Source organism: Gopherus flavomarginatus, chromosome 10 (genome assembly GCF_025201925.1).
Source record: "Gopherus flavomarginatus isolate rGopFla2 chromosome 10, rGopFla2.mat.asm, whole genome shotgun sequence".
In the NCBI taxonomy this organism is placed as follows: Eukaryota; Metazoa; Chordata; order Testudines; family Testudinidae; genus Gopherus; species Gopherus flavomarginatus.
In genome coordinates, this window is record NC_066626.1 from 54,815,256 (window position 1) to 54,828,965 (window position 13,710).

A 13,710-nucleotide genomic window follows, 5' to 3' on the forward strand; every position below is an offset into this window, starting at 1 on the left:
GGGATTGCAGTATGTAACTATAAAGGATGTACCTCTGACACTCTACCTACGTCAACAAACTGTAATAAAGTAGGCCATACTTGACCAATAGCTTTGAGTCTATGGGAGAAATACAGTGTGAGATCACCATTTCACCGAAGGTCTTGCAGCAGAATGTATTACGTGAGTTATCACAGTCTGTGGGAAGATTTTTCAAACTGTAAATGTAAATGCTCAAGATATCACTCTTATTGGAGACCTATATTTTTCAGCAGCTCTGTTTAATTGCTGTTTGTCTCTGATGTCACAGTATTTTTCATTGCCCTGTCATTCTATCCTTTCAAGCAGTTATTTCTTATCAGCTTTAAGTTTTGATATTGTTTTGTCACATTGAGAAACTTATACATGTTGAAACACACTTGTATAAGGTGGTCAGTCATGCTGTTTGGGTGCTTCCATGGATTGTTTGAACTTCTTGCCATACACAGACAATAAGAAACACTTCTGATATAGAGTCAGCTCCAGCTTCCATTGAAGCCAATGAGAGCTGTTTCATAGACTTCAGTGGGAGCAGGGTTATGCCCACAGTTACCCTCCTGGAGATAGAACGGGAGTACTTTTGGCATCTTAGAGACTAACAAATTTGAGCATCTTCCTAGAGATGGTGACACTGAAATCAATGGAGATAATTAGAAGTTGCTCTTTTGTCCTGGTCCATTTATTTTGAAGCAATATGAAAAAAAGTAATAAATATTTGCTTTTTTCTCCTTCTTCCTACTCATATTAGAAAGAATATAAGAAGGACTATGAAGAGTCCATTAAAGGCAGAAACCTTGCTGGCCTGGAGATTACACCATCTTTCTTACATGTCAAATATGCAACCAAAATAGCAAGCGAGGTAGCAGCTACTCTGCATTTACTTCCTCTATTGAGCCAAATAATTCCACTAATTAACCTCACTAGTATATTCCCTCACTGCTTACTCATGTATGTTAAGTATATTTTCAGATGTCTTTGTACCATGATGTAATTTGTTGCATATGTTAATTCCACTAATTGTTAACTGTATTCACATTTATTGTGTCCCTTTACATCAGCATAATTGTTCCTGTGTGTGTGCATCCATAAGAGTTTAGACTTGAGTTCTGATCTCTGTCTTTAGAGAGTGTATAACTCCAAACAATACTCTTTGTTACTTAAAACAAAACAAACAAACAAAAAACCTGTTCAGCCTCATTTTTTCTTTACAAAAGAGTAGCGGAACGATGTTTGCAGTTTCCCCTTCTTTTTTTCTTCCTATAGAAAGAATACAGGAGGGATCTAGAGGAAAGTGTCAGAGGCAAAGGTATGACACTCTTGGAGGAGACTCCAGACATGTTAAGAGCAAAGAATGCAACTCATATCCTAAATGAGGTAAGTCAAATAGCTAGCTGGAATAAGGCCTGACTGGAACTAGAACCATTCCACATCATTAATGCACAAGGTGACTTTAACAAAGAATGACAAATGTTGCTAGACATAGCCTATGGAAGGGAAGAGTGTTCCAGTGAGCTGGAGAATGGGAGCCAGCACTTGTTGGGCACTGTTCATGACTCTGCAACTGACTTTCTGTGTGACCTTGTGCAAATCACGTTAAGTACACTGCATATCTGTAATAAAGGTATTTCAAGTAACTGCTTTCACAGGAGTAGCTAAGTTTACTCATGTTTCTAAAGGCTTCACCACCACTGGATAAAAGGAGACTTCCAAATACAAATTATTATTATTATTATTTATTGTTATAATTATTATGGTATGTCAATGCAATACTACAAATTAAATCTACCTGATAACTGGCAAAGGGGATATTTGAATTTGTAGTATATCTGTATTGATGCTGCAGCAAATTTGTGCAGTTAAAGTTTATTTTATTACCATAATTTATATTACAACTGATAATGAGCCAAATGTAGCAAAGTTTTTGGTGTAAGTTACACTGACTTGCACCAAATAAATCCTTTGAACCCCAGGGAAGATTCACCCTAGTGTTTCTGGTATTGTGCTTCACATAGTTACCATTGGGAGGCAACATTAATTCCAGAGGTTCTGAAGCCGCTATCTTACATTTTTCAGACATCACTAGCGTCTAATTGCCCACCTCCCAGCAGAAGTGGCTGGTCCCTACTTTCCACAACCGGGTCTCCTAGGGAATTTCTGCCCTGAGACCTTGTTCCAAGATTTATGATGCCAGCGTCAGCACAACCTTGAAATAAACCTGGCTCATGACATTTGTCCATTTACTGCTGTATTGTGTTGTCTGTTCTGAGCATTTACATAGTTTTTATGGAAAATAAACTGTCATGAGTTAATATAGTTGAATTTAATTTTGTGGTTTTGTGTGTATGATTGTCATATGCCATTTCTAGATGATGGAGCTATTTTGTAATGAGACTCTAGTTACAGTTGCCAGAGCCATCCCATTCTACATGTATATTTTTTTCAAATTATTATCTTCTCCCGTAGAAAGAGTACAAGAAAGCTCTGGAGCTTGAAATCAAAGGAAGAGGTCTGACAGACCTGGCTTTGGAAACACCAGACTATATGAGGGCAAAGAATGCCACTGACATTGCCAGTCAGGTGAGTGTGAATAGTGCAGACATAAAACCTGATGACTTTATAAAAATAAACCTTATGAAGAGTATTTTCTGAGTCGATGAGAGAAGAGAGTGGTCATAGATATGACTGAGGGTCCCTAACCGAAATGTTTTCCAACAGATTAAATATAAGCATTTGGCAGAAATGGATAAAGCCAATTACACCTCTGTTATCGATACTCCAGAGATCATTCATGCCCAGCAGGTCAAGAACCTTTCGAGCCAGGTAATGAGATTTAAAGAGTCATGGTTGTTGTTCATTCTCAGTGAGTCTCTCCTTTGATCATTAACAGATACTAATTCAGAGCAGATTTTGTTTTAAAGTAATTTAAACTAACTGGCTGTAACAAAATTCAGGAGAGAATGCTGGACATATGCTACCAAAGAACTGTCAGACTAGCATCTCTGACTGACATTAACGTCAGTTAACATTTAAAAAAAAAATCCTGCAGAAAAATTATTTTATGTGTTTGTATCATCCATTGAATTGCTCGCTGCTGTTTAATCTTGCATTAATCAGCAATAAATAATGCTATACTATATTTTAATTATCTTTAACAGAAAACTATTTTTAAAAAAAATTGATTTAACAGAAAAAATATAAGGAAGATGCAGGAAGGACCATGTCACACTACCTGGCTGTTGTAGACACACCTGAAATACTGAGAGTCCGTGAGAACCAAAAGAACTTTAGCACTGTACGTATACATACCAAGCCATTGTTTGTTTTCAGAGAACAGAGAACATTTCCCATCTAATTAGCTTGTTCCTGTTTTAAGACCCGTTATCCTTATGGCCCAACCAAATTCACAGTCCATTTTGGTCAATTTCACGCTTATAGGATTTTAAAAATTGTAAATTTCTTGATTTCAGCTATTTAAATCTGAAATTTCATAGTATTGTAATTGTAGGGGTCCTGACCCAAAAAGGAGTTGTAGGGGAGGGGAGGTTGCAAGGTTATTGTAGGGGGTGTTGCGGGACTGTTGCCCTTATTTCTGCGCTGGTGCTGGCGGGGCGCTGCCTTCAGAGTTGGGTGCCTGGCCAACAGCTGCCAGTCTCTGGCCACCCAGCTCTGAAGTCAGTGGAGAAGTAAGGGTGGCAATGCTGTGACCCACCCTAAAATAACCTTGCTGTGTAGCTGTGGCACTAGTGCTGGGAGAGAGCCCAGCACCGTAAAACCACCCCCACAAGGGGAGTAGCTAGCTCCCAGTGCTGGTGCACTGTCTACACTTCCACTTTATAGCGCTGAAACTTACATCACTCAGAGGAGTGATTTTCACACTCCCCTGAGCGAGAAAGTTTCAGTGCTGTAAAGTGGCAGTGTAGACAAGGCCTCCGTTTCTGAATTTACTGATAAAAGCAGTTGTGCATTACTGTAATATTTACTCAGAACATGTTAGTCTATAAGACCTTAGTTTAAAATTTGCTTTAAAATATTTCATTCGTGTGTTGCTGAAGATTATAAAATCACATCTCTAAAGAATCCTTGCACAGGTTTTTAGATGCACAATCAGTGTATTCATCTTTAGCCTTAAATGCTTGGATCTTCAGATGTATAGTTTTTTGAATAAATCCTTCAAAAGACCACCCTTATCTAAAATACACATACAGGCCTGGGCTGCCATTGGGCATAGTGGCACCAGTTTAATAATACTGCATAGGGCCCCATAAATCCTAAGAACGGCCCTTCCCACAGCATCCTAAAAACCACAGTTCCTATACTACAAAATACAAGGAAGGAAGGTGTGGCTGCATAAATAGAGCAAGAGGGTCCTAGGGTATGTCTACACTGCAGCTGGAAGCAAGCCTCTCAGCCCAGGGAGGCAGACTTGTGCTAGCAGGCTTGATCTAGTGTGCTAAAAATAGCAGTATGGATGCTGTTTGGGCAGCAGCTTGGGCTCTTAAGCCCATCCAACACCCTGGGTCTGAACTCGGATGGCTCGCCCAAGTCTCTCCCAGAGCCACAATGATCACACTGCTGTTTTTAGCACACTAGCTTGAGTCCTGCTAGCCTGAGTCTCTCTACCTGGACTGGGGTGTTCACTCTGAGCTACAGTGTAGCCATACCTCAGTGGTTCTCAACTTGTTTACCACTGTGGCCACATATGCAGCTCTCCATGTGTTATGTGGACTGCATCCACACAATATAGCTGTACTACCCATATGGCCCTGAGGCTGTCACATGGGCCACAGCTGTGTGCTGATTGGGCCAAGAACCACGGCCATACCCCTAAAGATGTGGGCAAAAATTTAAATTTAAAACAGAGGTGAGGAGCAAAGCAATCAACTCCCATCTGCCTCTGGCTGGCCAATAGAAGGAAGATAACCCCTCTCCCGAGGAAGACAGATCACCCCTGCATTCCTCTAGCATTCACACCCTCCTGTTTCCTGGCGCTGTCCCCCTCACTGCTGGTATTATTAACTTTCCCACCCGCTGAGCCTAGCGGGCGGCGTTATTTTTTAATGGTGTGATTTTTTCCCTAGTTCTCAGTAGTTACCTTTCTAGAATTTCTTTATTTTATTTTAAGTCTCTATAACTAATTTTATTCTGATTAGCTGCAACCCGGGAGAGTATCTTTTATATTCATGGATTGTAAAAAATCCCACCACATGTGATGATGTTTAAATGTCTCCTCAGAATATATCCTTGACAAATCTTTTCTTTTCTATCTTTAAAAAAGAGAGCCTTTAAAAAGACAAGATTAAACTCTTATGGACTAGAGTTGATATACCAATCACATTTTTCTTTTCTTTTTTTTAATAGCTTCAGTACCAGTTGGATGTAATGAACAGTAAAGGAAAAGTTACAGTGGTACAAGATACACCAGATATACTGCGTGTTAAAGAAAACCAAAAGAATTTCAGCTCGGTATATTTATTGCACACATTTGCAATGCTAACTCAAATAATCAATTTTAATATTTTAAAAACACTTTTTAGATGTTTTCTTGTATGCACTTATATCAATGTGTAGCCTTACTGACTTCAGTGGAGTAGGGGGAGGGATAGCTCAGTGGTTTGAGCATTGGCCTGCCAAGTCCAGAGTTGTGAGTTCAATCTTTGAGGGGGCCACTTAGGGATCTGGGGCAAAATCAGTACTTGGTCCTGCTAGTGAAGGCAGGGGGCTGGACTTGGTGACTTTTCAAGGTCCCTTCCAGTTCTAGGAGACAGGATATCTCCATTAGTTTTAAATTGAGAATTTGCAGCATCAGGTCTTTAGTGTTTCATACTAATTTTACACTTATTATAGTTAGCTGACTTTTACTACCTCTCAAATCTGTTGCTGCTTGCCCAAACTTCTCACTCACTTTCTGTTTTGACAGTTAAGCCATCCTATGTGCAGTATTATTAGTGTTCACCCTTCTTTTGTTATGTGGCCATCTAGTGCTGTGAGCTTGTAATATAACAATCCTGATGTGATGCAGATGTCATCTTTTAACAGTAAATGAACTATGTCTGTCTTGATTTGTTCCACATCTCACATGATTTATCTTAAGGAGTTAAGTATTTCCCTTGTGTCATGTTCACATTGCACATTTAACAACAGAAGTCTTTCCAAACTCTGGAGAGTGATACATTTCAGTCTAAAACTAAATGCTGCAAAATGGAATACTATTATCCATAAAATGTGCTACTGCAAATAAAAATGATCCAAACCCTTTGTTTCCACAAGGGTCACTGCTTGTAGTAGGAGGGACTCTTCAAGGTAGGCAGAATAAACTTTACTGACCTTATTTTGCACCCGTTACAGAGAGAGCTCAGAATTGGCTCTGAGCCTGTACCTTTGTATATTAGTTTGGTCCATCCACTTGCAGATGTTTTGTAGTCACTCTCTAGGAGGGACAATATTGTGTTTTCTGTGCTTAACTTTGTTGTCTTGGTTCTGAATTTTAAGATTTTATATAAAGAAGATATTGGAACAGGAACAGCTATTGAAAAGACACCTGAGATGCAGAGAATTAAACAAACCCAGGACGCGATTAGCACGGTACAGAACAATGGATTTCTAACACTCTACCTAATACAACTCAAATAATTTCCTCTTCCTCACTCATTTCCTTATCCAGTGCTAACAGCAGTTTTGGAATTACTTATGAAATTAAGGGCTATCTTAGAGCCTTTGCCTATTACTATTTGTCAAAAAATAGTTTCCTAACAAGCTTTTAAAAGTTTTATTTTCTTCAATATCTGTGGTAGCTCTTACTAGGAAAATCTTTCTAATGATTAACAATATGCTAATTATAATCCTTTTCTAAAACATGGAAGCTCTCATTCTAATTATAGTCTCTCCCCAAACATGTAATTTAACACATTTTTAAATCAAGTTTACCTGACATAAAAGTTTTACTATTCTAAAGTATGAACAAGGATTTATTTATGCACGTTGGCAAATGCAATTTTAAGTATTTAGCCTCCATATAGTTTATGCTTTGAATGCTGATGTCATATTAGGGCAAGGGATACTAAAGCTTGCCTCTATTCAAATGTTTGCTTGATGATGGTGGGAGAAATTTGTTAGGGAGAAAGTTGTTTTTGCACCTTGTTAAAAAAAAGGAGACAAAACTGATTTTTTTAAAAATAGGCTCTTGTATGCAGCCTCACCCATGTTGGATAGTATATGTTTCATAAATCCAAAACTTGAACACCTACATTCATATAGAAAGCAAGTAGCAAGGTTACAGATCTGTTCAGTGTATTTAGATTTATGTAAAAATCAATTTCAGTCCACAGTATTATAAAACTGAGCTATTAATGGAAGCTTAAACTATAGCTGAGATTGCCTCTGCTTACAGCTTTACTGTGTAAAGGACTGGAATGCTTTAAAAGTAGATACCTGCTTTTAAACTGGGTGGCTGTATTGGTCAAAAGTGCAGAGACATCCCTGGTCCTATTGAAATGAATGGGATCTGCAGGTTCTCAAAATCTTTGGAAATCAGGCTAAATCTGTTTGGGAAGCTAAATATGGATTTAGGTGCCTAACTTTAGGCACTAAGGCTAAGATTTTCAAGTGACTAGCAATTTTGACAATTCATTTTTTTGGTGCCTAAGTGATGCACCTCAAATTAGGCCCAAATTTTAGCAGTCATGTGATCAGCACTTTCAAAATACCATGCCCTCCTGAGGTGTCTCAAGTTGGATGCCCAAATCTTGGGCTCAGGTTTGAACATTTTACTTTAAGAAGCTAAGATTGTCTGCCTCTTTACTCTGGGTTCAATTATTGGTTGATTGGTTTTTGATGCCATGACACCTCTGGCTTTTTTAAAGACTTGAGAGCCAAAAGATTCATCATCTGTGCCCTAGAGAAACCCTCTGCTCCTGTCTATTACATTAGAATTTATTGAAATCTGGGTCTCAGAAGGAGATGTCTCCCTATGAAGGGAAGATAAGATTTCTTTATGGATAACTGAACTTTATTGAATACACTTGTTTAAAGATGACCAAGGTCACCTTACTTATGGCAAAAACAGGTCCCCAGAGGTGAAGAATCCATGTCTGAACCCACTGCATGTCCTAGCCTTTTCTCTAATTTATAGTATAACGTGTATAACAATTATTTTCAGTATGAAGTCTCTTGATTATCATCAGTGAAGCTGTAAGTGGTTAATATCATACATAATATCTTGTTCATCTTGAAAAGATCAGACTATTCAAATACATTTTGAAAATGTATCTGCTGCCATAGGGTTAGGGTGGATGCATGCTGGTCATAGTTATTTTTAATCACAATGAACGGGAGACATTCAGGGCATAGGCTTCAATTCCCATTGCATTGTATGCAACCTGTTTACCTTTAGACACACTCAGGGGCGGCTCTAGGAATTTTGCCGCCCCAAGCCCCAAGCATGGCAGGCAGGCTGCCTTCCGCGGTGCCGGCAGAGCGACCCCCGCGGCTTGCCGCCCCAAGCATGCCTCTGGACACACTGAGATGGCTTAAAGTAGCCTGATAATGCAGATCAGTTTTGGCAGAATCTTCATTGAAGACTGTCCTTCCACATGGGTGTATGTAATGCTTTAAGTTTCAATAAGTTTTAAATGATCTGTTTCTTTGTTCTGTCATGTAATTGGGTACCATATGCATATGTTTAATGAGCTTTAAGTATTTTTGTTTTTTGACTGTATGTAACTTTTCAGATTAAATATAAGGAAAGTATTGGAAAAGGAATTCCAATTTCTGATCTTCCCGAAGTGAAACGTGTGAAGGAGACACAGAAGCACATCAGCTCGGTAGTGGCTGATATTTTCTGCACTCATCTGTGTGACTTGCACAGTCATAACACTATGCTTGCATTACTAAATAGCCCTCCTTTCCTTTCTAATAAATACTGTCGTTTCCAACTAGGACTCTCAGGGAGGTGTATGCCCTTTGCAGAGCTCAAGCTTTAGCCTCCATTAGCATTAATGGCTGTTGCCTGTTGAAAGGAGACTGAACCTCTCAATCTTTATGATGAGCACCAGCAGGGCACTGGAATTCAATTTTCTTCACTACTCAAGCTTGGAGCTTGATAAAATCAGCCACTTAGCTGATTTAATGCTACATATGTGGTTAAGAACAAAAAAATGGTCAGGTAGTTTCTTAAACAATTCTGCAGTGTTGTGAATGGTTGGAGGAAATCTCACTAAAGGTATCTGGAGCCATATTAATTGTCACAAACTCCAGTTACAGTTCTGAGTATAAACAGCATCTTGGCCTTCTTTGTTACTCTGTTGTTAAAGAGTCACTGATTTTTAGGTGACATTCCTCTTAACTTCAGTGAGAGTATTGCATGTAGACTCATGAGCAGATGTGGTCCTTGGTACCGCAGTTATTCACTATAGAAGAATTCTCTTGAGTGATGGCAAAGTCCTTATAAGTGAGTGTAAGTAACCTTTAAGTAATAAATTTCCCTTTCCTGTCCTCTGTCCCACCTTTTCACTCTGAGCTCCTTCTGATACTAATTGGTTTTTACAGTTCAGTTTTGCATAATCTGGTTATATTTTCAAACTACACTGGTGTTCGCTAACCTTGGATTTACCTCATCTCGTGCTTTGAATGCCTTATTTACCATATATTCTAACCATTTTCTGGTTCTGGTGGCATACTGAAGGCATATAATGCAGTATGTACATCCATTTTAGTGATTTACAAGTTACATCTCTAACATAATTGTAGTTCTGGTTCTTATGATCAGACTTCAGACTGAAGCATTTTGTATGCAATTTTCTTTCATGAAAATGCAAGCAATTATTTGATCAAATAATTACAAATGAAGATGAAACTAACTGTATGAGAGCTGAAATTCAGATGTGCTTTCTCATCAGAAAACTAAAGCAAAATAGAGGCACTTAAGTATTATTAATAGTTAAGACACAGTGATAGGGTAAATCTTGAAAGGGGACTTCATGTGAAGTGAAGCGACATTGCTAAGTCTCTATACAGTGCTTTCAAAATGTACTACACAGACCTCTAAGAATTTTAGCCATATGTTGACACTATAACATAAAATCTCTCTCTCTGAAAACGTTAATTACAGGAAAAGTAGCTCACAGGAATTTTCAAAACCAAATTAATGTGTTTTTTTTAAAGAACTGCAACAGTTTTAGACCTCAAATCAGTTATGTATTTAAGCATGTGTGTAACTGTAAGTGGACAATCCCATTTACTTCAGTATGTTCATATACTTAAAATTAGATGCCTGGCCAACTACCTCGTTGAACCAGGGCCTTAAAAACACAGACCTGCAGCCAAAATAAAATGTGCACATATTTACATGTAATCCAAACAAACTACATATCCAGCTTCAGTTAGGTTTCTGTGAAAAGTGAGCAGTGTTCTCATCGCTTCTGTGGGTGCTTATGTTCTTTCTGCAGGTGTTGTACAAAGAGGACCTCGGGACAGGAATCCCAACACCTATGACTCCAGAGATAGAAAGAGTCAGACGCAATCAAGAACACATTAGCACGGTATTTCTCAAAGAAATAAAACAACTCATCCTTTCACAATAACATCCTAACAACCATTCTTTGTTTCTTCAATTATTTAGAAGAAAACTACCAACATGAAATATTTAACTCATCTCCTGCCATTTCCATTGTGTTTTTAACCTTTTGAGTGATTTACAATTTTATATGCATAAAAACAAACAAACAAACAAACACCCAGCTTGAGGTCAGCAGTGAAATTACCATGGCATTTTTCCTCTGCATGTTTTTTTTTAATTTTAGCAGCTTGTGAGTATTTATGGAATAATCAACCACCATGCATCTGCCTTTAGTATTCACCTCTAGAAGTGTGGAATAGTCAATACTATTACTAAACCCTGTTCACCACATAGACAGACTTAATAACCTCGCCTGGTTTGAGTACTTTTTTGGATACTTTCTTGTACCTCACAGGTGTTGTACAAGGAGGACTTGGGGACTGGGATCCCAACACCTGTCACTCCAGAGATGGAGAGAGTCAAACGCAATCAAGAGATCGTTAGCTCGGTATTTCCAAAAGAAAACAATCCCGTTAACTCCTCTGTTAACTCCTCCATATTAAATTTCTTCCTTTAACCCTGCACAGGGCTTTGAATCACAGCCCTTTTTTTTTAACTCAACCACTAAACCTGTCACTATCCTAGTACAGTATTTTAATTTTCCATCCCAGTCTAACTTAGTTATAAATAGCTCTTTCTGTGAAATTTTAATCATATTTACCCTACCACATTTCCCTCACTGAAAAACATGTGATGTTCAGAGTGGATTCCCATCCTCTTCCTCAATAACATAGTAGATGTTTCTAACAGCCTTTGGCATCACCATGTTAGTGCAGTGAAAATGTAAAATAAAACCTAACCTTTCTTTAAAGCAATAGAATGTAATTAGAGCAAGATGTGTCTTTCGTTGTTGCCATGTTGGATGCTTTTCTTGTATCCTGCAGGTCTTTGTAAACAGACTTGGGGCAGCATTGCTGTCGTTCCAGAGAGGAAGAGAATTACATACATAATGAAGATTTATTATAGTACTCACAATCCCCTAGGATAAACTCTTCTGGTCCCAATACATTACATTTGAATTGCCATCTACAATTCATGAATTTTATGTCATGATGCTTTTTTATTATTAACTTTTTTGTGTCCCTGTTTATATGGGGGGAGGTTTGAATTCATTTTACACCTACTCAAACACCATAGTTTTGAAATTCTGTTCTGACTTCAGATTCTTATGCTGCTTAGGAGAATACAATATAGTTACACTTTTTGATACATGTACTTACCACAAGCTACTCTGATCTCATTTAAAGTGGTACAAGTCTGGAGATATCCATTAAAATCAATTTAATCACTCCAGATTTACAATGAAGCAAATTAAATCAGAATCTGGCCCACTTGTGCCTTCATATTTCGCCACATATTTCTTATTAATGGGAATTGTGGGTCAATAGCTGAGGTCACAAATACTGCATAATCATCAGTGTTAGTTAATTTTCTCTTTAACTTTTCCTAGTTTGGGAGTCAGGACTGATATAGAAAAATTGGATTCTTGATGGTTAACATGTACATGATGTTAAATGGAGATTTGTTGACTTGCTTCTTCTTTTTCTTTGACACTTCCTTGTTGCCACACAGGTGTTGTACAAGGAGGGGTTGGGGACTGGGACCCCAACAGCTGTCACTCCAGAGATGGAGAGAGTCAAACGCAATCAAGAAAATTTTAGCTTGGTATTTAAAAAAAGAAAATAGCTACCTTTAACACCATTTCAGATGAACTTTTAAACATTTATAAAAGTTCCACCCTTTTCCTTTCGTCTAATCAACTTATAAAAATAAGACCATTCTCTTTCCAATTTTCAGTAATTACTACTTATTCCTTTTTTGTACTTTTCATGAGTTATGTAATTCTGAGGCACTCCTAACCACCATTTCCACCCCTCTATTTTCCAAATCCCTGTTTAACTTTTAAAAAACTAGAACTATTTTAAATTTTTAATACAGCACTACGTTTTTGATTAGCCTCAGTCCCTTTTTTCCCCCACTGTAGTGCACTTAAAAAATAAGACATGGTATTTCTGCAAGTCTAAAGAATTCTATCCAAATTGATCACAATTCCTGTATAACACGGATCTTAGCTGGCTTATTCATTAACACTTTCTGCTTTTTTTGTGCAGAGTGGATTTGGTAGACATAAAAATTGTATTCCTTATGATCAACACTTACCATCATCAAGTGGAATATTACTGACCTTTTAAAAAAAAAATTTTAACACGTCCTTGTTACTCAACAGGTGTTGTACAAAGAGAACCTGGGGACAGGAATTCCAACACCTGTCACACCAGAGATTGAGAGAGTCAAACGCAATCAAGAAAACTTTAGCTCGGTATTTTACCAAATGAAAAAAAGTTTCCTTTAACTCATTTTTAAATGTTTTAACCTTTACCAAAATAACTATACTGCTATCCTTTCCTTGTAATCAACTTATACTGATAAAACCATCCTTTCCCCCATCTTTTTCTGCAGTTTCCAGTGATTGATATCTTAGTCCTCTTCATGTTTTATGGTTTAGATAATCCTGAATGTTGCTATCTATTTTTTTTCTTTTAATAAGGGGCTTTTTTTTTTAATTGCCTCAATCCTTGATTTTTTTTTTCTGATTTAATGCACATATCAATTAAGACATGTTTGGTCAAAACCTTAGCTGATATAAATCTGTATAATTTCAATGTAACTACACCAATTTAGAGTGCTGAGAGTCTGTCTCAGTATTTCTGCAAGGGCTAAAGAAGCATTTAGTTAGTATTTAGAGCAGACTGCTTCTTTTCTGTCATGTCAGATGCCTTTTGCCCCATCCTTACCTATTTCTCATGGTGCAAAGCCTCTCAGTTGAATCCTTATCTGTGTAAACAGGCATACCTTCGTTTGAAGCTCTGGTCCTATGGGTCAAAATTGCCAGCATAAGTGCATTTCTTAGAGAGAGAGAGAGAGAGAGAGATTTCACATGCAGTCAGGCCGCAATGTTAAATAAGTATTTCTCAAGTACCATTCCCAGATGCACTCTTTATAATCTAATCCCTGTGCCCTTTTCAGATGAAGGCAGCAAGATTCCTTAATCTTAACTCTGGCACCATTTTGTTGATTTT

General features: G+C 37.8%; 1 protein-coding gene across 50 annotated transcripts in view; it reads left to right on the plus strand.

Moving 5' to 3' along the window:
• NEB (nebulin) overlaps positions 1-13,710 on the plus strand; it is a 193,599-nt gene that overhangs the window by 167,713 nt on the left and 12,176 nt on the right. For 32 of the 50 annotated variants that reach the window (XM_050969087.1, XM_050969101.1, XM_050969094.1 and 29 more), the window contains 12 exons: positions 767-877; positions 1,282-1,392; positions 2,482-2,595; positions 2,734-2,838; positions 3,206-3,310; positions 5,377-5,481; positions 6,508-6,600; positions 8,745-8,837; positions 10,461-10,553; positions 10,986-11,078; positions 12,203-12,295; positions 12,858-12,950. In XM_050969087.1, coding sequence (XP_050825044.1) covers positions 767-877; positions 1,282-1,392; positions 2,482-2,595; positions 2,734-2,838; positions 3,206-3,310; positions 5,377-5,481; positions 6,508-6,600; positions 8,745-8,837; positions 10,461-10,553; positions 10,986-11,078; positions 12,203-12,295; positions 12,858-12,950 — 1,209 coding nt within the window. The remainder of the gene's footprint in view (positions 1-766; positions 878-1,281; positions 1,393-2,481; positions 2,596-2,733; positions 2,839-3,205; positions 3,311-5,376; positions 5,482-6,507; positions 6,601-8,744; positions 8,838-10,460; positions 10,554-10,985; positions 11,079-12,202; positions 12,296-12,857; positions 12,951-13,710) is intronic. The other 18 variants (XM_050969105.1, XM_050969107.1, XM_050969106.1 and 15 more) reach the window with 8 other exon arrangements.